This window comes from Thalassophryne amazonica, chromosome 19, assembly GCF_902500255.1.
Source record: "Thalassophryne amazonica chromosome 19, fThaAma1.1, whole genome shotgun sequence".
Classification (NCBI taxonomy): domain Eukaryota; kingdom Metazoa; phylum Chordata; class Actinopteri; order Batrachoidiformes; family Batrachoididae; genus Thalassophryne; species Thalassophryne amazonica.
Genome location: NC_047121.1, coordinates 51310734 through 51331289, shown reverse-complemented (window position 1 = coordinate 51331289; position 20556 = coordinate 51310734). Strand labels below are relative to the sequence as shown.

Genomic DNA, 20556 nt, shown 5'->3' with positions numbered 1-20556 from the left:
AATGAAAACAGCCAACAACAGAGAGGAAGTTGCAGCAAACTTCCTCCCAGACTCTGGTTCTTGTTCCATCATCCTCGTCTGTCTCCACCTGGACTCCATTGTTTTTACCTCCACCAAGCAACATTTGTTTGTCTATGTGTTGGCAGAAGAACTCAAAATGTCGTGAACGGAGTTCAGTGAAACTTGGTGAGCAGATAGTTACTTTATTTTTGGTGAAATAAGTGATACAATTTTGGAGGTGATCCGGATTTGTCTCTGTTTTGGTCTTTTTGAGACTGGATTGGAGTCAGAGATCTGCAGGTTACAAATGATGACGGCGAGTATCGGTGGGCGTGTCCTGCAGGAAGTGGGTTCACTATCGCCATCGTTCAAACTTGTCCGTCCCCACGGAGCTCAAAACGAGCTTCAAAGATCTGACTGATTGATCCCCTTGGACTTTGACAGCTGTGTCGGTCGTGCATCTTCTCGTGGCTGCTGTCTCACAGGTACGTGAAGACACTTTGAGGAGTAAAAGACGGTCGGGTTGATGCTGATAACTTTTTCCACAGTTCTGTCTGAAACCTCAACTACACTTTGTAAATTCCTAAATCCTCAAGTGAGGATGAAAAATTTATAATTATCAATCAAACCATGAAAAGATGAACAGTTAAATTAATCAATGGAATTATTTTCAACATTGATTTTATTGATGTATTTCTGTATGTATGCTAAGTGGTGGGCCGTCTTAACCTCAGTCTAAAGCAGGAGTGGTCACCTGAGTGAACCAGACAGAAGCTATGCTAACTTTCTATTAGCGACTTGTAACGGAGTGCAGGGGCAGAGCCACTGCGGGATGTCACCGGCCAACTTGAAAACTTGTTAGATCTGACAGCTCGAGCAAATAAAACATTACGGCCAGGAAAAAGGAATTAGATCCCACCTCGTTCAGCTGTTGCGCATTGAATGAAGTTACGACTGGCCACTTTATTAGCATAGAAATAAATAGAGGAATGAATGAATAAATAAATAAATGTACAAACAAGCAGCTGTGGCCACCAGACCTATCATGGCTGAGTGTGATGTGGCACAGGAGGAGGTGGGACACACAATGCAGACTTGCAGGCAAATGGACAAAGAGAAAATGGCTTTATCAAGGTCACAGGCAAGGGTACGGTACACGGTGTGGCAGTCAGCAGGGCGGCAGTACAGTTTGACGAGAGGCAGATTCATAGATCAGCAAACAGGCAGGGATCAGGATCACGGCCTGGCGGAGGTCAGAGAAAACAAGCAAGGTAAAAAAACAAGGCTAACAGGATGAAACAACAACAACGCGAGGATGTGAAGCAAGTTCGACAAACTGGCAGGGAAGTGAGGGACTGTGAGGGCTTAAATACTGGCAGGTTAATTAGGTGCACATGTGGAAGAATGTTCAAGAAGTGGTCATGGTAAGGTGAATCCAAGAGGAGGGAGTGATCAGAGATGAAACGGGCAGGTGCAAGAGTGTGACTGTAGCAATGAAACCTGGAGACGAAGAGGAAATGGGCAGGTGCAAGAGCAAGAGTGAAAGAATGAAACAGATGGAGACAAAGAGGAAACGGGCAGCTGTGAGAGTGAAGGAAAGAAACAGATGGAAACAAAGAGGAAACGGTCCGGTGCAAGAGCGAGAGTAAAGGAAAGAAACAGATGGAGACAAAGAGGAAACGGGCAGGTGCAAGAGCGAGAGTAAAGGAAAGAAACAGATGGAGACAAAGAGGAAACGGGCAGGTGCAAGAGCGAGAGTGAAGAAATGAAACAGATGGAGACAAAGAGGAAACGGACAGGTGCAAGAGCAAGAGTGAAGAAATGAAACAGATGGAGACAAAGAGGAAACGGACAGGTGCAAGAGCAAGAGTGAAGAAATGAAACAGATGGAGACAAAGAGGAAACGGACAGGTGCAAGAGCGAGAGTGAATGAAAGAAACAGATGGAGACAAAGAGGAAACGGGCAGGTGCCAGAGCGAAGGAAAGAAACAGATGGAGACAAAGAGGAAAAGAGCAGGTGCAAGAGCGAGAGCGAGGGAAAGAAACAGATGGAGACAAAGAGGAAATGGGCAGGTGCAAGAGCAAGAGTGAAGGAATCTGTGGAGTGAACACACAGTCAGATATGATGGAGAGAAATAAGAACACAGATAAACCACAAACTGAAGGCAGAACAAAATACTAATATGAAAAGAAACTAAGCATGAACATACTAACTGAAAAGTGAGTCAACAGAAAATACCACAAGAGAAAAGAAGAAAATAAACAAGGAATTTAACTAATGATAACACAATGAAAAGTAATAAAGATACAAAATGGCAAGACAACACAGAGAATAAACATGTGACAGCAAACAATAAAGCAGAACTATGTATGTGGCAAGCAAATGATGCACAGAGAGTAAATAAAACAAAACCAATAAAAACCAAAGCATGACCAAGAAAACCTGACATGACGTGAATAAAAACACAGAAGGCTCAGAGCATGGACAGGTTAAGTTAGGGTTAGGGTATTCATTCAGCTATTCATTTCATCACTGTATTTTGCAGGGAATGTTCTGAGAATTGAACAAAAGACTGTGTATTTTTGAGGAAAGATTCATCATCAGGATGAGAATCAGCTTCATAGTATTTGCAAGTTGCACATAACTCCAATAATTACAGATTGCAATAAAACACAGAACTCTCTCTTTTTCATTGACTGTTCAAACTGCACACCTCGAGGTGAACGCACGGATCAGTGGCTCCCGGTAATTAGATTTTAGGTCTTGTATTTCCTGAGTGGTTTTACTGGACATTTGTCTCCAGCAGGCGGGACCGTTGGTGCCTCATCGGTTCTGGTTCAGAGCTGCTTTAGCCGCTTGGCGTTCCTGTTTGAAACAGATGGTTCAGTTTTAAAATGCACTGCTGTCCACACATATTACACATACAAATTTATGGCAACAAATTGTGCTTAAAAGTAGTCAGAAAGCTCTGGTTTGATTAGTTTATGACATTTAAAATTCAAACAAAATTTGAAATCACACCCTTCAGTTCTGTAATTGTGACAACAGCCTGGCAGCGTAATGGGAATGGCCCTGCCGGCGTGATCTGCACGGATCAACGATAAATGTTTGCAGACGCTGGCAGCTCAGTGGCGCAGAGTAAGACTGGATGCTCGGCTTTTACGCTGGCTGCTTATAATTCAGCGCAGAGAAAAGAGCTGAAAAGCGACGGCACGTATTAACGTTCTTCCCCTGATGCAGTGCAGCATGGAGACGTCCCTGCAGGTCACAGCTGTGCAGAATGAACCCGGTCCTGGTCTTGTCATTCGACCTGTACTTTCAGCGGGCCATTTGCATGTGTTTGCTGTGCTCTGGTGTGCAGGTACCAGCTGTAGGTCAGTCAGAGCTTGAAATTAAAGCCTGCTCAGTTGTCTTTGGGTTGGATGTGTTTTGCACAAAGGGCTAAAGGCCAAAGCAGTGTGATATTATCTGGGGAAGTCTGCAGACTGTAGCAGTCTGGTGTTGACTTTGGGTTGCCCTCGTTGTGCCGTCCCTGCTGCCTCTTTTTGGCTTGGCACCAACTGCAGCCTGCAGCACAGCAGCTTCATTATAGAAGGATTCTGGGTGGGAGGAATAGAAAGAGGAAGGAGTGTTTCAGATTCCGGACTCTGCATTACTCAAAACCACTAGCAAAGACAGAAGTGGCAAAGGAAGCAGATACACAGTTCTGTGTCTGATTCATGGTGCTGCAGTGGAAGGAAAAGCTCCGTCAGCTCCTTCAATTATCCACCAGCTCCACTCTTTTTGCCGAGGTCGGCCGTGTTTGGCAGCTCCCCGTCTCTGTGAGGTTTTGTGTGGGAACAGAGCAGTTGGAACGGCTCGCTTTGGATTGTTGACCGAGTAGAGCAGTGAGAGAAGCCCAGCACTGACTCGTGGGAAGTGTTCTTTGTGTGTACATCGTTTGAATCTACATCCAGCTGCCAGCCGCTCAACATTTAAAACAAGTAACAGACTTCATAAATCTGTCATCTAAAAAAAAAAAAACCTGGCATATCATCAGCATAAACACTATTTATTCCAGACAGAACACAAAGGGCCCTGTTTTAAAGGAATGACTCCTACGATGGGCGTTACATCATAGATGGAACAGCTCGGTGGGAGTGTCCAGACTCGCCTGTTATTTTGATGGACGCAAATGCAGCAGGGCAGACAAATGAATAATATTAACCAGACGATTAGTGGCAACATGACATATAGACCTCAAATTCTGTTGAGTCTTACAGACTACAGGAAAAATACTGCATTCTACACATTAGAAGTATTAGGAACATCTGCCAAAAAATGCCTCATGAAGAGGAAATAACACGTATAAGTTGCACCAGTCCATAAGTTGAATTCAAAATATGCTGTTTCCGCTTCATGCAACAAGAAGCAAAACAAACTTTATCTGCACATCATTTATTTCTAATACAAACACTGCATTAATGATCAGAAGCTAATGAGTGAATTACTGTTATTGTGTGAGACAGAAAGAACTCTTTCTTGTGGCCACTAATCAAAATATCATAGCTGAGGTAAATGTGTGGTGTAATTAAACCTTTGAAAACTCTGTTTTTTTTAATGTATAAATTATTCATTCTCTAAGATGGACGTTTTTCTTATTCGGAACTGCTGCTGCTGCTTATTGTTGTTCTTCTTCAGAGAGCAAATCACAGTACCTCATTCACCATACAGGGGCAGCTTGTCACACTTGTAGATGGTGCTACTTTGTGCCCATAGATGATAACTCCTGATGTACATCTCCTCACTTGGGGGGAGGAGGAATAACAGGAAGACAGAGGACGGGAAGAAGAGGAACAGTAGTAGCCAGTACACCAGTAACAAGCAGTATTTGTGGTATTTATATTTGTGTCTTTATATTTGCAAGTTGCTTTTTAATTTCACTTTTGATACTGTGTGTGCTTCTTACCCTGTGTGCTGCTATACAATTCTGCTGGAACCTCAATTTTCCTGAGGGAGTCTTCCCAAGGGATTAATAAAGTTCTATCTAATCTCTGATGCAGTATTTTTTCACATATAAATCACTTTGAATGCAACAGGACCTCCTAAACTACATAGTTTAAAAAAAAAAAAGTGAATCACAGTCCAGAAAATATGACAATTCGCTGTTTCGCATTTGTGAATCTCGTGGTCTCTGATTTACACGAGAGGTCTGTTTCAGCAGAGTTCCGGTTTAGGGCACAATGTAAACACAACTTGTGAAGTTTGGACAGCAAGACAACATCAGGGCATGGCGGAAGTCCATCACAGGTGCTGCGCCTCCTCCAGATAACCTTCTCAACTTGAGAGAATGTGTCATCATTATCATCATCATCATAACTGCTCGTGAACTCACTGAATTGATGCCATCCACAGCGTCACTAGCCATTGTTTTTACATGGCTTTGAAACGCTGGAACTCCGCTGGCACTGGTGCATTCTGGGAAGTGCTGGGGGATTATGGGAAACGTTAAAACAGCGAATAAACAGAAATGATTCACATGCTATTACTGTCATAATGTGTATCACATGATGTGATTGTTAAAAATGAAGTGTACTTTGCCCCCCAAAAGGATCATGATGAAATGTAAATAATAATTTGCACATCTCTCTTTTCACTTACATTCATAATGTCTAAAGAAGCTACATATAACTAAATATATTTAGTTGCTGCTCTTGTTATGTCGTGAAATTGAACATCGAGGGACATGGTTCTCGCTTAGGGTGCGAGAGTTCCCAGGTTCAAGCAACCCAATTTTTTATGTTTGGCTTGAAGCCATAACAAACAAATAAATAAATAAATGAAGGCAGGATAAAGTATTTTACATAAGATGATTTAGATTTTACAAAATAAAACATGAGCAGTGGAGAGTCGTAGTTCTGACGCTTGTAGCCGAGCGTGAGCACTGAGCCGTGGCCATCTGAGTGAAGGTCAAAGTCACTGATTTTCACTATGAACTGAATTATGCTGTTTGTTGTCTAAAGGACGCGTCCACGTCCGTATGGATGGTAAACTTACTCTTCCTTAGAATTGCTTTAGTGGCTCCCTGCACATGGCGAATCTCACCTACTTTAAATAAAACGTCTACCTTTGTGCACAAATACCAAACAGATGTTCTAAGTGCATTTTAGTGCAGTGAAAATACCAACTTAAATTAGCAGGAGCTACTTCATGTTCATAACTTAAACCTGGCTCTCGACATAATATTATGATTTCCATCACAAGTGGGAATATCGCTTACGTACTTTCGACGTTTTCTCGAATGACAGTTTGTGCTTCACTCTGATCTCTTTATTAATCTGAAATTAAATTACTCGTCAGAACTAAGTTTCTTCATGCTTGCCAAAAATCACTTGACCTCTTTGTCCTCCAAATATTTAAGGAAATGGAACACTCTGCACCGTGGCCGTTGACGGCCCCGATCCTATACCACGGTGACTTCATATGTTTTGGAAAAGTTTCTGGGGAAAGTTCCCCATCAAGCCAGCAAGGATGTGAAACTGAATATGGATTTATTTATTTCAAATCCAAATGTAGCCCAGTAAAGATACATAAACAAAAACTCCTGGTCCCCCTTCCCCATTTTTTTCTCATCAGTTTTCCTTCAGTCTATTTTTCCAAGCTTTAGCCCCAGCAGACGGGAGAACAGGAGGAAATGTCTGGCTTTTCCACACAGTTTGCAGCGTTGTAATTACACCGTGTCGGTAATGATTTGCCTGAGGCACCTTACTGTACGTGCTTCTTTTTGTTCCAGATCGGGAGGAGGAACCCGGAGACCCCAGCTTAATATCTGAACAGTTGTCTATTGAATGGATTTGAATGTGAATTATCTGATGTGAGACAGTCATTCCTGTACTTACCTTGAACCACATCATGCCGCTGTTTATCTCCAGATTTCATAATGTGAAGTGGATGAGACTCTACGACGGCCCCTAGGCATAACACCAAATGCAGTTCACTCCCCCAGCTGAGGCCAGTTGGACTTCGGCCCGGTTTCATGAAGCAGTCTAATCTTGTTTAGTCAACTCAATTCGCTTAGTTGACTCATTTTTTGTCAGTTGTTGCTCAAAGCACTTAGTCGGCTAAAGTTTTGCGTTACCTGACCAATGTTTTTAGCCTGCTACAGAGGAGGCAAATCTTATTTTAGTCAACAAAACTTCAGTGTCTTGCCTCAAAAAATGTCAGCTTTCATGCACCACCACTTGATGGAACGCTCAAGAGCAGCCCTACGTCACTGGTATTCCTCCAAAAGCAGAGCTTCCTCCTCTTTGGGCCGTGGTTGTAGCAGACAGCTGTTATGTGAGTAGCGTTGTGTGCACTAAAAGGCTTGACGGGAGTGTACAACCCCTGGCAAAAATTATGGAATCACCGGCCTCGGAGGATGTTCATTCAATTGTTTAATTTTGTAGAAAAAAAGCAGATCACAGACATGACACAAAACTAAAGTAATTTCAAATGGCAACTTTCTGGCTTTAAGAAACACTATAAGAAATCAAGAAAAAAAATTCTGGCAGTCAGTAACGGTTACTTTTTTAGACCAAGCAGAGGGAAAAAAATATGGAATCACTCAGTTCTGAGGAAAAAATTATGGAATCACCCTGTAAATTTTCATCCCCAAAACTAACACCTGCATCAAATCGGATCTGCTCGTTAGTCTGCATCTAAAAAGGAGTGATCACACCTTGGAGAGCTGTTGCACCAAGTGGACTGACATGAATCATGGCTCCAACATGAGAGATGTCAGTTGAAACAAAGGAGAGGATTATCAAACTCTTAAAAGAAGGCAAATCATCACGCAATGTTGCAAAAGATGTTGGTTGTTCACAGTCAGCTGTGTCTAAACTCTGGACCAAATACAAACATGGGAAGGTTGTTAAAGGCAAACATACTGGTAGACCAAGGAAGACATCAAAGCGTCGACAGAAAATTTAAAGCAATATGTCTCAAAAATCGAAAATGCACAACAAAACAAACGAACAAATGGGAGGAAACTGGAGTCAACGTCTGTGACCGAACTGTAAGAAACCGCCTAAAGGAAATGGGATTTACATACAGAAAAGCTAAACGAAAGCCATCATTAACACCTAAACAGAAAAAAAACAAGGTTACAATGGGCTAAGGAAAAGCAGTTGTGGACTGTGGATGACTGGATGACAGTCATATTCAGTGATGAATCTCGAATCTGCATTGGGCAAGGTGATGATGCTGGAACTTTTATTTGGTGCCGTTCCAATGAGATTTCTAAAGATGACTGCCTGAAGAGAACATGGAAATTTCCACAGTCATTGATGATATGGGGCTGCATATCAGGTAAAGGCACTGGGGAGATGGCTGTCATTACATCATCAATAAATGCACAAATTTCCGTTGATATTTTGGACACTTTTCTTATCCCATCAATTGAAAGGATGTTTGGGGATGATGAAATCATTTTTCAAGATGATAATGCATCTTGCCATAGAGCAAAAACTGAAAACATTCCTTGCAAAAGACACATAGGGTCAATGTCATGGCCTGCAAATAGTCCGGATCTTAATCCAATTGAAAATCTTTGGTGGAAGTTGAATAAATGGTCCATGACAAGGCTCCAACCTGCAAAGCTGATCTGGCAACAGCAATCAGAGAAAGTTGGAGCCAGATTGATGAAGAGTACTGTTTGTCACTCATTAAGTCCATGCCTCAGAGACTGCAAGCTGTTATAAAAGCCAGAGGTGGTGCAACAAAATACTAGTGATGTGTTGGAGCGTTCTTTTGTTTTTCATGATTCCATAATTTCTTCCTCAGAATTGAGTGATTCAATATTTTTTCCCTCTGCTTTGTCTAAAAAGTAACCGTTACTGACTGCCACAATTTTTTTTCCTGATTTCTTATAGTGTTTCTTAAAGCCAGAAAGTTGCCATTTGAAATGACTTTAGTTTTGTCATGTCTGTGATCTGCTTTTTTCTACAAAATTAAACAACTGGATGAACATCCTCCGAGGCCGGTGATTCCATAATTTTTTGCCAGGGGTTGTAGAAGAAGAACTGCTAGGCTAAGAACTAAGCATGTCATTCTGCAGTTCGTGTGTCCGTAACTGTTAATAAAGCCAGTTAACGAAAACAAAGACTGGATAGTTCATGACAACAACCAACCCAGAAGCAAACAAAACATCTGAGGCATTTCTTAGCAACAATGCTCGCGAGGCCGTTATGCCTGTGAAAATCGCTAACTAACGTAAGGCGGATAATCTACAAGTTTAGTCGTTGATATGAAATGATGATTAGATGGATATGTTGGGCAACTAACCATAGTCAACTAAGTAAGTTTAGTAGTCTAAAAGGTTAGACCACTTTTTGAAAACCAGGAATCAAACTCAGGTCTACATGTTGGTAGCCCAACACCTTATCCCACTTTGCTGCCCAGTGATGTTAGACCATAAATCTAAATGCATTGTAGTGTCCTGCTGTTATTGGTGCTTTGGAAGAGGACCAATAACCATTTGGTTTCCCACCAATCATTTTGATGTCTGAATTGAGCCAGCTTTGGGTGTGTGCTGGTGCACCACCTCACACATCTCCTTTGGGTCCCTGTCGTGGTCTGTCCTTATATCCTGAATGCTAGATCACAGCTGAAGGCGACCTCACAATACTTGAAAGTGGTCTTATCTGGATTTTCTCACTAAACTGCTCATTTCACAGTCGTAGTAGTAAGAGGAGGAGGACGACCTCAGGAGTGTCCTCAGAGCTCAAGTATTGAAGACATCTGGCTACACAGTTGGAGGAGATCAGACTTTGTGTTAGACTTCATTGAGACCGGAGTTGGCAGTCCAGTTCTTGCTGGATTCAATGGGGATTGCTTTCTAGCCAGATAGCATTCAGACCTGTTTTTCAAATGTGGCTCATCCTACACACACACACACACGTCCAAACTCAAATCGTGTGTGTGTGATTGGATGTGGATGTCCTTCTCGTCGAGAAGGAGCCTCAAAGAAAGAAGGTTGTTTGCTCTTCTTGCCGTTGCAGCCACCACAGTGGAGACGATGCTGTCAGGAAGTGTGACGTCACCATCCTCAAGCTCGCTGAATTCTAGCCTCATCAAATCCGGCTCAACTCACCTGTGAGAGGTGACTTAGAACATAATCTGTTTTTAATCTGAAAAACAACCTATTGACCTGAATTCAGCTCGAGACGGATTGCCAGACCCGGTCTGGACCCTGTCCTGTCCATGAATCTCACCATCCTGCAAGGAAACACGTTTCAGCCACTTCTTTTGTCTTATTAAAGTCTGCACCGAGTTAACATTGAAGACACGAGTTTGACCCGCAGAAAGACTCGAAGGCAGCAGCCTTTGAGGAGGTTTATTGGCTGCTGTGTCTTTGAACATGACAGTGAACCTCTGATTTGTTGGGGTTTGATGTTCAGGACTTTGCCTGGATGGTACTGGTGTGAGTGGGAAGATGTAAGGGATCAAAATTGTAAAGTTTTGCTGTTTAAAGTCTGCAGTTTGTAGTTTAATTTCTTTTTCTTGTCTTGTATCGTGATGCTTGTCTTCATTGTCTTCAGCAGAATGTCCTCAGTTGTGCTCGCCCCTTTCCACCAGTGAACATGTCCAGATGAACATGGACTCAGACTCCGAGTGTCTCAGCCGAACACACGTGGAGCCACAGGATGGTGAGAGTGAACGTCCGGTGAGCCTGGTGTCCACCCTGTCCTCCAGTTCATCTCCTGATAGCCGCAGCCTCTTTGGGAGCATGGTGGCCCTTCCTTCCTCCAACCCCCCACCCACACCCAGCGAGGACGACATCGACTTGGAGCTCTGTCCAGCCGAAAGCACCGGATCCCAAGCCAGGGAGCAGAGCCCCGCCGGCTTGGGATCCAGTGGTTGTTGGCAGGAACAGCTGGAACCTAGTGAGGTCCAACAGCAGTGGAATAACAACAACACCACCTCCAGCAGGAAGCATAGTGAAGAGACATTTTATTTTCCATCTTCTCCGGTCATCGCAGGCACCATGGTGACCAACCCAAAGCTTACGTATGTGGACCGTGTTGTCATGGAGATTATTGAGACGGAGCGCATGTACGTCAGGGATCTGCGGAGCATCGTGGAGGTGAGTGGATCAGAGAATTATGTAGACTTAGCTGCAAATTGTTGTTTTGCGGTCACTGGAAATGACTGTTTGTTTTAAAGTTTCCGTAATTTCCGGACTATAAATCAGTCCTTGTAGTGGTTAAAAAAAAATCTGTTTTTATTTTTCTTGAATATCAGTTGTTTTCCAGCCATAAAACATCCAGTGAACGGTGTTAATCATCCAGTGATGTCATTTTTCTGCAGATTTATCTGTTTCCGCCTGTGAATGACGGGAAAACACACACACACACAAGCTGACTCCAAACTGACAAGTGTGAAAAATTAACCATTTCATATTCAGCTCGTTTTGCGCTCTCTCTCTCTCTCAGTGCACATGAACAATGAAGAAATATGATGGCAGATTGCTCAAAATCCAACATATGTCAAAGAAACGTGGCAGATCTCTGTGGAAATGTGATGCCATCTGTAGCACACAAAGTTCACATGAGACAACAACATGCACAAGGGGGCGCTGAGGCAGTTACACACAAAGGTGTTTTGACATCACCTTTGTGGAGTGGGCGCATTTTAAACCACACAACAGACTCACAACCGCCTTTCATCTTGTGTAAAGGGGCCTCACACACCACCTATAATTACCATTTTGACATTTTTTGTTGATAACTCGCAAACCGTAACACACAGAATCAAAGTTCTTTGTTGTCTGTATTCCTCACTGCATCTAACAGACTGTGACTGTGCGACCCCTGGTGGTCTAAGTTGGAAATGTCTTCACAGGTTATTAGATTGTTTGGAGAGGGGGGGGTCCTTTACTGTTATGTTGCCATTTTGCTCGTTTGTGTCGGCTGATTTCTGTTTGTGGTTGTGATACAAACCTCTCGCGTGGTCGGCTTTGTTTCAGGAGTGCTTCCCTATTGGCTAAGGAGTTTTTGAGTGACAGCTCAGTGACCCAAATGTTGCCACCTGTGCTGTGCGAATAAAATCCTTCTGGATGTTTTTGGTGTGGATAAATGTTACACCTGGACCCGAACATGTGAAATAATGCATGTTATTCATGGGGGGAAAACATCCTGCAGAAAAATGTGTGTCACTGATCAGATCTTCTGTTTGTGTCCTGAAAACTCACCACTGCTTCATCAGTCTCCACCACATGAACGTTCGTGTCTTCACAGCAGATTTGAGAGTTCTGCTACTCACGTTCTGATTTTTTTTTTTTTTTTTTTTGACAAGGCTTTTTTTCCACGTTTGATAGTTTATGAGGAAACTCATGAGTTGATTTGGGTTAAATCTGTTGGTGTGTAATATTCTATGAGTGGGTTTCCACTTTTTTACAAGATCTACAAGCAAAAAGCCAGACTCCGTAGTTTGTGATGGTCTGTGTCCAACTGGCTCACACATGGTGCCCCACCTACCTTGTTGTCAAGACGCCATGGCTGCCACGGCGGTGGCATTGGCACCGTAGCTTCAGTTAGACCTGACAAAACTCCAGCAAGAAACGCTGCAACTCATTACTGTGTCCGGAACGAAACATCACAAATGCATTAAGTGTAAAGACGTCCTCGCAGTCCAGTCACATCTTGTGCCAGACAGAAGACGGCGTGCCAGAATCTTCAAAGACAGGATGTGTTGCATCTGCCTATGAAACGGGGTCAGTGATCCTGAACCCTGCTGCATCTGATGAGGAAGAATGTGACGTGTTCGTGACCGCTGTGTTGCTGGTCCGTGGTCCCATATCTCCCCTGTTTCAGCTGTGCTCAGTTGTTGAAAAAGATCATCTTAAAGGTGTCCAGAAAAGTCAGAAAAGGATCAAAGTCTCAAAGCAACACTTTTTATTTTGCCGGCAAAAGGAAGCAAAATTCACAGTCATGAACACATTATTAAAAGTGATACCACATTATATACATCCATCCATCCATCCATTTTCTTCCGCTTCATCCGAAGTCGGGTCGCTGGGGCAGCAGCTCAAGCAAAGCCGCCCAGACCTCCCGATCCACACACACCTCTCCCTGCTCCTCCGGTGGAACCCATGGCATTCCCAAGCCAGCCGAGAGATGTAGTCCCTCCAGCGTGTCCTGGGTCTTCCCTGGGGCCTCTTCCCAGTGGGACGTGCCCGGAACACCTCTCCAGCGAGGCGTCCAGGGGGCATCCGGAAAACATGCCCGAGCCACCTCAACTGACTCCTTTCGACGTGGAGGAGCAGCGGCTCGACTCCGAGCTCCTCAAGAGTGACCGAGCTCCTCACCCTATCTCTAAGGGAGCGCCCAGCCACCCTGCGGAGGAAACTCATCTCGGCCACTTGTACTCGCGATCTCGTTCTTTCGGTCATGAGCCAAATCTCATGACCATAGGTGAGGATCGGAACGTAGATCGATCGGTAAATCGAGAGCTTTGCCCCCCTACTCAGCTCTCTCTTCACCACGATGGTCCGATACAGTGACCGCATCACTGCAGACGCTGCACCGATGCGTCTATCGATCTCACGCTCCATCCGTCCCTCACTTGTGAACAAGACCCCGAGATACTTAAACTCCTCCACTTGAGGCAAGGACACTCCATCGACCTGAAGAGGGCAAAGCACCTTTTTCCGGTCGAGAACCATGGCCTCAGATTTGGAGGTGAAGATTTGAAAATCCCGGATGCTTCACACTTGGCTGCAAACCGCCCCAGTGCACGCTGAAGGTCCTGATTTGACGAAGCCAACAGAACCACATGGTCCGCAAACAGCAGAGATGAGATTCTGTGGTTCCCAAACCAGACCCCCTCTACACTCTGGCTGCGCCTAGAATTATATACAGTGAGGAAAATAAGTATTTGAACACATTTACAAGTTCTCCCACTTAGAAATCATGGAGGGGTCTGAAATTTTCATCTTAGGTGCATGTCCACTGTGAGAGACATAATCTAAAAAAAAAAAAAAAAAAAATCTGGAAATCACAATGTATGATTTTTGTTTTTTTTAATTATTTATTTGTATGTTACTGCTGCAAATAAGTATTTGAACACCTGTGAAAATCAATGTTAATATTTAGTACAGTAGCCTTTGTTTGCAGTTACAGAGGGCAAACGTTTCCTGTAGTTTTTCACCAGGTTTGCACACACTGCAGCAGGGATTTTGGTCCACTACAGATCTTCTCTAGATCTTTCAGGTTTGGAGTTTCAGCTCCCTCCAAATATTTTCTATTGAGTTCAGGTCTGGAGACTGGCCAGGCCACTCCAGGACCTTGAAATGCTTCTTACGGAGCCCCTCCTTAGTTGCCCTGGCTGTGTGTTAGGGGTCATTGTCATGCTGGAAGACCCAGCCATGACCCATCTTCAATGCTCTTACTGAGGGAAGGAGGTTGTTTGCCAAAATCTCGCAATACATGACCCCATCATCCTCCCTTCAATACGGTGCAGTCATCCTGTCCCCTTTGCAGAAGAGCACCCCCGGAGTATGATGTTTCCACCCCCATGCTTCACGGTTGGGATGGTTTTCTTGGGGTTGTTCTCATCCTCTAAACATGGTAAGTGGGGTTGATTCCAAAAAGCTCTATTCTGGTCTCATCTGACCACATGGCCTTCTCCCATGCCTCCTCTGGATCATCCAGATGGTCACTGGTGAACTTCAAACGGGCCTGGACATGTGCTGGCTTGAGCAGGGGGACCTTGCTGCCCTGCAGGACTTTAGACCATGACAGCATCATGTGTTACTAATGTAATCTTTGTGACTGTGGTCCCAGCTCTCTTCAGGTCATTGACCAGGTCCACCTGTGTAGTTCTGAGCTTTCTCAGAATCATCCTTACCCCACAAAGTGAGATCTTGCATGGAATCCCAGACCGAGGGAGATTTACAGTCATCTTCTGTTCCTTCCACTTTCTAATAAATAATCATAACAGCTGTTGTCTTCTACCAAGCTGCTTGCCTGTTGTCCTGTAGTCCATCCCAGCCTTGTGCAGGTCTACAGTTTTGTCCCTGGTGTCCTTAGACAGCTCTTTGGTCTTGGCTCTGGTGGACAGATTGGAGTGTGATTGATTGAGTGTGTGAACAGGTGTCTTTTATACAGGTAACAAGTTCAGACAGGTGCAAATAATACAGGTAAAGAGTGCAGAATAAGAGGGCTTCTTAAAGAAAAATTAACAGGTCTGTGAGAGACAGAATTCTTGCTGGTTGGTAGGTGTTCAAATACTTATTTGCAGCAGTAACATACAAATAAATTATTTAAAAATTATACGTTGTGATTTCCGGATTTTTTTTTTTAGATTATGTCTCTCACAGTGGACATGCACCTAAGATGAAAATTTCAGACCCCTACATGATTTCTAAGTGGGAGAACTTGCAAAATCACAGGGTGTTCAAATACTTATTTTCCTCACTGTATCTGATGACAATGATTCCAAAAAGGTATAGTTTGGACTATCTATAACTGAATGTTCTGGAGTTATGGGGTTAAAAACAGCAAGAATGGTGACAAAGGTCACTTTCAGTTTGTACAAAGGTCAAAAGTTAAAGTTGCTCCAGTTTTGGTAAAACATGGTGCAAATTATTGCTTGAACTACTAGGATTAACAAATGGAATAGTTCTGACTGTGTTGAATATTTGGTCCCCAAAGTAAAGATCAAACAATGTCGATGTCCATTGGATTCTATGACATGTGCCATATGTTAGCATGTAAAATGATAACTAAGCATGGCACATGGTGCAAACTATTCCTTTTTAAAATCCTACTAACTCAACCAATAATTTGCATCATGTTTTACCATAATTGGAGCAAATTTAACTTTGGACCCCTGTACAAACTGAAAGTAACCTTTGTTGCCGTGCTTGCTGTTTTTACCCCATAACTCCAGAACATTCAGTTATAGATAGTCCAAACTATACCTTTTTGGAATTTTTGTGATCAAACACTTAATGTGGTATAGCGCTCGAAATAGTACGTGCATGTGCTAGTTTGTGCACGTATTATTCGAGCGGTACACATAATTTTATACTGCACTTGCACTGGTGCAAGTAACTTTATCCAAGTTTTATCAACTATAAGCACCAGTAGAATGAACCAATAAAGGAATAAATAAGGAAAAAAAAAACAATTTCCAGTGTGCTGTCTTTGTCTTCCCTGCGTTTTATGACTCTCACACATGGAGCGAGTTGCTGTGCTCTATTTGTTGTGTTCGCGTGCGCACATGTAAACAAAGGAAAAAAACTGGCTGCGGTTCCTTTCTCTCTCTGCCCTCAAACTCTGTCATCATTGTGTTATAAACCAGTCACCATTTGTTTTATTATACATCTGTGTAGTTAATAAAATTATTTTCATGGACGCTTATTAGACAATCTCAAACTATTTCCCCTATTTTTATTAGTAGTACAGCTCACCACTTGAATTTATATGCAGATGATGTGCTCCTTTTTCTGCAAAATCCTTCTGTTTCAGTCCCACACCTTTTAAGAGCTGTGGAGGACTTTGGGAATCTTTCCGGCTTTAGAGTCAACTGGTCGAAATCTGCCTATCTGCCTCTTAATGATGTTGCTAGAGCAGCTACCCTCCCTGCTAACATCACCATGATTGAGCATTTCAAATATCTTGGTGTTGAAATATTTCCCACTATTTACCAGATTATAAAGTATAATTACTCTAAATTGTATGAAAGTGTTCTTCAGGACCTCAACAGATGGTCTGGTTTACCTAACTCACTACAGGCCCGGTCTTCAATCATTAAAATGAATATATGAGCGGCGCCTACCGCACGGTGGCCCGTGCAGCTTTGGGACTCTCAGATCACGTGATGGTCCACTTGATCCCCATGTACAGACAGAGACTTAAACTCTCCAAACCTGTTGTGGGGACGTCTAAAGTGTGGAGCAATGAAGCTGTAGAGGAGCTACGCACGTGCTTGGCCACCACGGATTGGGATATGTTTGAGGCTTCAACAGACAGTCTAGATGACTACACGGACACTGTGATGTCATATATTAATTTCTGTGAAGACAGCATCATCCCACAGCGTACCAGGGTGAGATATAACAATGACAATCAGAATCAGAAGAAGTTTATTGCCATTGCCAGTGAACAGGATTCACAGACTAGGAATTTGCTTCGGTACAATGGTGCAACATTAAGAAGAGATAAAATGCTAAGATAAAATATAACATATGTGTCAAAATAAGATAAAATATAAAAAAAAAAAGAAATATGAAATATGAAAGGCTGTGTGCAACAGAAAAACAGAGAAACAGAAAAAACAGTGCAGTGGGAGGAGTGTAATTAAAAACCAAAGTACATTGTCTAAAGTGACCCGTGATAAAATGATAAAGTGACAGAGTTAAGCTTAAGGTGACTGAGTTATGAGGTGTTCATGAGTCTAACGGCAGAGGGGAAGAAACTGTTCTTATGGCGGGAGGTTCTGGTCCGGATGGACCGTAGCCTCCTGTTTGAATAGACCGTGTGCAGGGTGAGAAGGGTCAGCTGTGATCCGACCTGCTCGGCCCAGAGTCCTGGAGACGTGCAGGTCGTGGAGAGATGGAAGACTACAGCCGATCGCCTTCTCAGCAGAGGCCACAATGCGCTGCAGTCTGTGTCTGTCCCTGGCTGTGGCCCTGGTGTACCACACCGTGATGGAGGAGCAGAGGATGGACTCGATGATGGCCGTGTAGAACTGCACCATCAGCTGGACAGGCAGCTTGGCCTTCTTCAGCTGCTGCAGGAAGTACATCCTCTGTCTGTACATGGGGGATCAAGTGGACCATCACGTGATCTGAGAGTCCCAAAGCTGCACGGCCCACCGCACGGTAGGCGCTGCTCACTGTTGTGTAACAATGATCTAACGTGCTCCCTTCTCTGGTCGGGCATTTAACAAACTGTTTGTATTTTGGTAATTCCTGACTGAGATTCCCTTTGTTAAAATCACCGAGAATTATAACAAGAGAGTCCGGAAAGTCTCTCTCCACGCTCATAATCTGATCCGCGAGCGCGCGCTCGGCCTCATGCACGTCCGCGCTAGGTGGAATATACACAGAGCAAAGCATGAAGGAGTTAAACTCACGTGGAGAGTAGAACGGTCTGCAGTTTATGAGGAGATATTCCAGAGAGGGACAGCAGTGTTGGGAGATCACAGTCACATCGGAGCACCAGGCGTTGTTGATATAGAAGCAGAGTCCTCCACCTCTTGTTTTTCCACCAGAGTGCTCGGTCTCTGTCTGCGCGGAGGAGTCGGAATCCCTCTAGTTGGAGTGCGCAGTCCGGTGTCTGTACATTTAACCACGTCTCCGTGAAGCACAGTACACGAGATGAGGAGAAATCTCTATTCTTCTTCATCAGCAGTGCCAGCTCATCCATCTTGTTGTGGAGTGAGCGGACGTTGGAGAGAAATATCCCAGGTAGGGGCGTGCGCGTGCCCCTTCGTCTGAGGCGCACGAGAGCTCCAGCTCGTTTTCCTCTCCGCCGTCGTCTCACTTTTTTGGCCAAAAAGTGAACCAGTTCAGCTGCAGGCACTAAAACAACTGGTGTAATGTCCGTGGGTGTTGATGATTTGATGTTTAGAAGCTCCTCGCGGGTGTAGGGACACGATGACACACGATTCACGCACAAAAACAGACAAAACAGGGAGCACCAGAATACCAGGGCGCCTTCACGTGGCGCCATCTTGGAAGAGAAGAAGACAAGCCCTGGTTCACACCTAAACTCCAGCAGCTCCGTCAGCAGAAAGAGGTGGCTTTCAGAGAAGGAGACAGAGACAGCTATAGAGGTGCAAAGTACAGATTTAGCAAGGAGGTGGCAAAGGCTAAATCCATGTACAGTTCACGTCTGCAGCAAAGGTTTTCTGCCAATGACTCGGCCTCTGTGTGGAGGGGGTTGAAAGAGATCACCAACTACAAGCCCAAAGCACCTCCTTCTATTGACGACCTCAAGCTGGCCAATGACCTGAACGTCTTCTATTCACGCTTTGAAGACAAGGACTCACACCTCCCCACCCCCCACACAACTGGATATTCAAACACTCTGGACCTCCCCCCTCTCACTGCTGCCCTCCCCACTCCCCCTGTTGCCGTCTCGGTCCAAGAGGAGGACGTGAGTAGACATTTCAAAAGGCTGAATCCACATAAGGCCCCGGGCCCAGACTGTGTCTCTCCTGCCACCCTGAGACACTGCACTGATGAGCTGGCCCCAGTCTTCACGGGGATCTTCAACACCTCCCTGGAGTCATGCCATGTTCCAGTCTGTTTCAAGTCCTCAATCATAGTTCCAGTCCCCAAGAAACCACGCGTCACTGGACTTAATGACTACAGGCCTGTGGCTCTCACGTCTGTAGTCATGAAGACCTTCGAACGCCTGGTTTTATCCCACCTGAATTCCATCACCGACCCCCTCCTGGACCCCCTGTAGTTTGCCTACAGAGCCAACAGGTCTGTAGATGACGCCATAAACCTGGCCCTGCACTCCCTCCTGCAGCACCTGGACTCCCCAGGAACCTACGCTAGGATCCTGTTTGTGGACTTCAGCTCTGCATTCAACACCATCCTTCCAGCTTTGCTCCAGGACAAGCTTTCTCTGCTCCACGTGCCCAACTCCACCTGCAGGTGGATCACAGACTTCCTGACGGACCGGAGTTAGCGTATGAGGCTGGGAAAAAATGTCTCGAACACTCGGGCTCTCAGCACAGGATCTCCACAGGGCTGTGCCCTTTCCCCTCTGCTCTTCTCCCTCTACACTAACTGCTGCACCTCTAGCCACGACTCTGTAAAGCTCATCAAGTTTGCGGATGACACCACCCTCATCGGACTCATTTCGGATGGGGATGAGTCTGCCTACAGGAGGGAGGTGGACCAGCTGGTGACCTGGTGCAGCAGCAACAACTTGGAGCTCAACGCCCAGAAAACAGTGGAGATGATCGTGGACTTCAGGAATGCCACAGCCCCCCCCCCGCCCTCCCTCGCCCTCACCAACAGCCCCATCACCACTGTGGTCTGTCACCACTTCCTCGGCACCACCATCATCCAGGACCTCAAGTGGGAGTCAACCATCAGCTCCCTCATCAAGAAGGCCCAGCAGATGATGTACTTCCTGCGGCAGCTGAAGAAGGCCAAGCTGCCTGTCCAGCTGATGGTGCAGTTCTACACGGCCATCATCGAGTCCATCCTCTGCTCCTCCATCACGGTGTGGTACGCCGGGGCCACAGTGAGGAACAGACACAGACTGCAGCGCATTGTGGCCTCTGCTGAGAAGGTGATCGGCTGTAGCCTTCCATCTCTCCACAACCTGCACGTCTCCAGGACTCTGGGCCGAGCAGGTCGGATCACAGCTGACCCTTCTCACCCTGCACACGGTCTATTCAAACCACTCCCCTCGGGCAGGAGGCTACGGTCCATCCGGACCAGAACCTCCCGCCATAAGAACAGTTTCTTCCCCTCTGCCGTTAGACTCATGAACACCTCATAACTCAGTCACCTTAAGCTTAACTCTGTCACTTTATCATTTTATCACGGGTCACTTTAGACA

At 44.8% G+C, this 20556-nt stretch overlaps 1 protein-coding gene across 1 annotated transcript in view; it reads left to right on the top strand.

Moving 5' to 3' along the window:
• Window positions 1-10377: 10377 nt before the first annotated feature.
• LOC117532307 (pleckstrin homology domain-containing family G member 3) overlaps window positions 10378-20556 on the top strand; it is an 86284-nt gene continuing 76105 nt past the window's right edge. Inside the window, 1 exon segment of the mRNA XM_034195628.1 lies at window positions 10378-11105. Within this exon segment, the coding sequence (XP_034051519.1) occupies window positions 10611-11105 (495 nt within the window). The 5' untranslated portion in view covers window positions 10378-10610.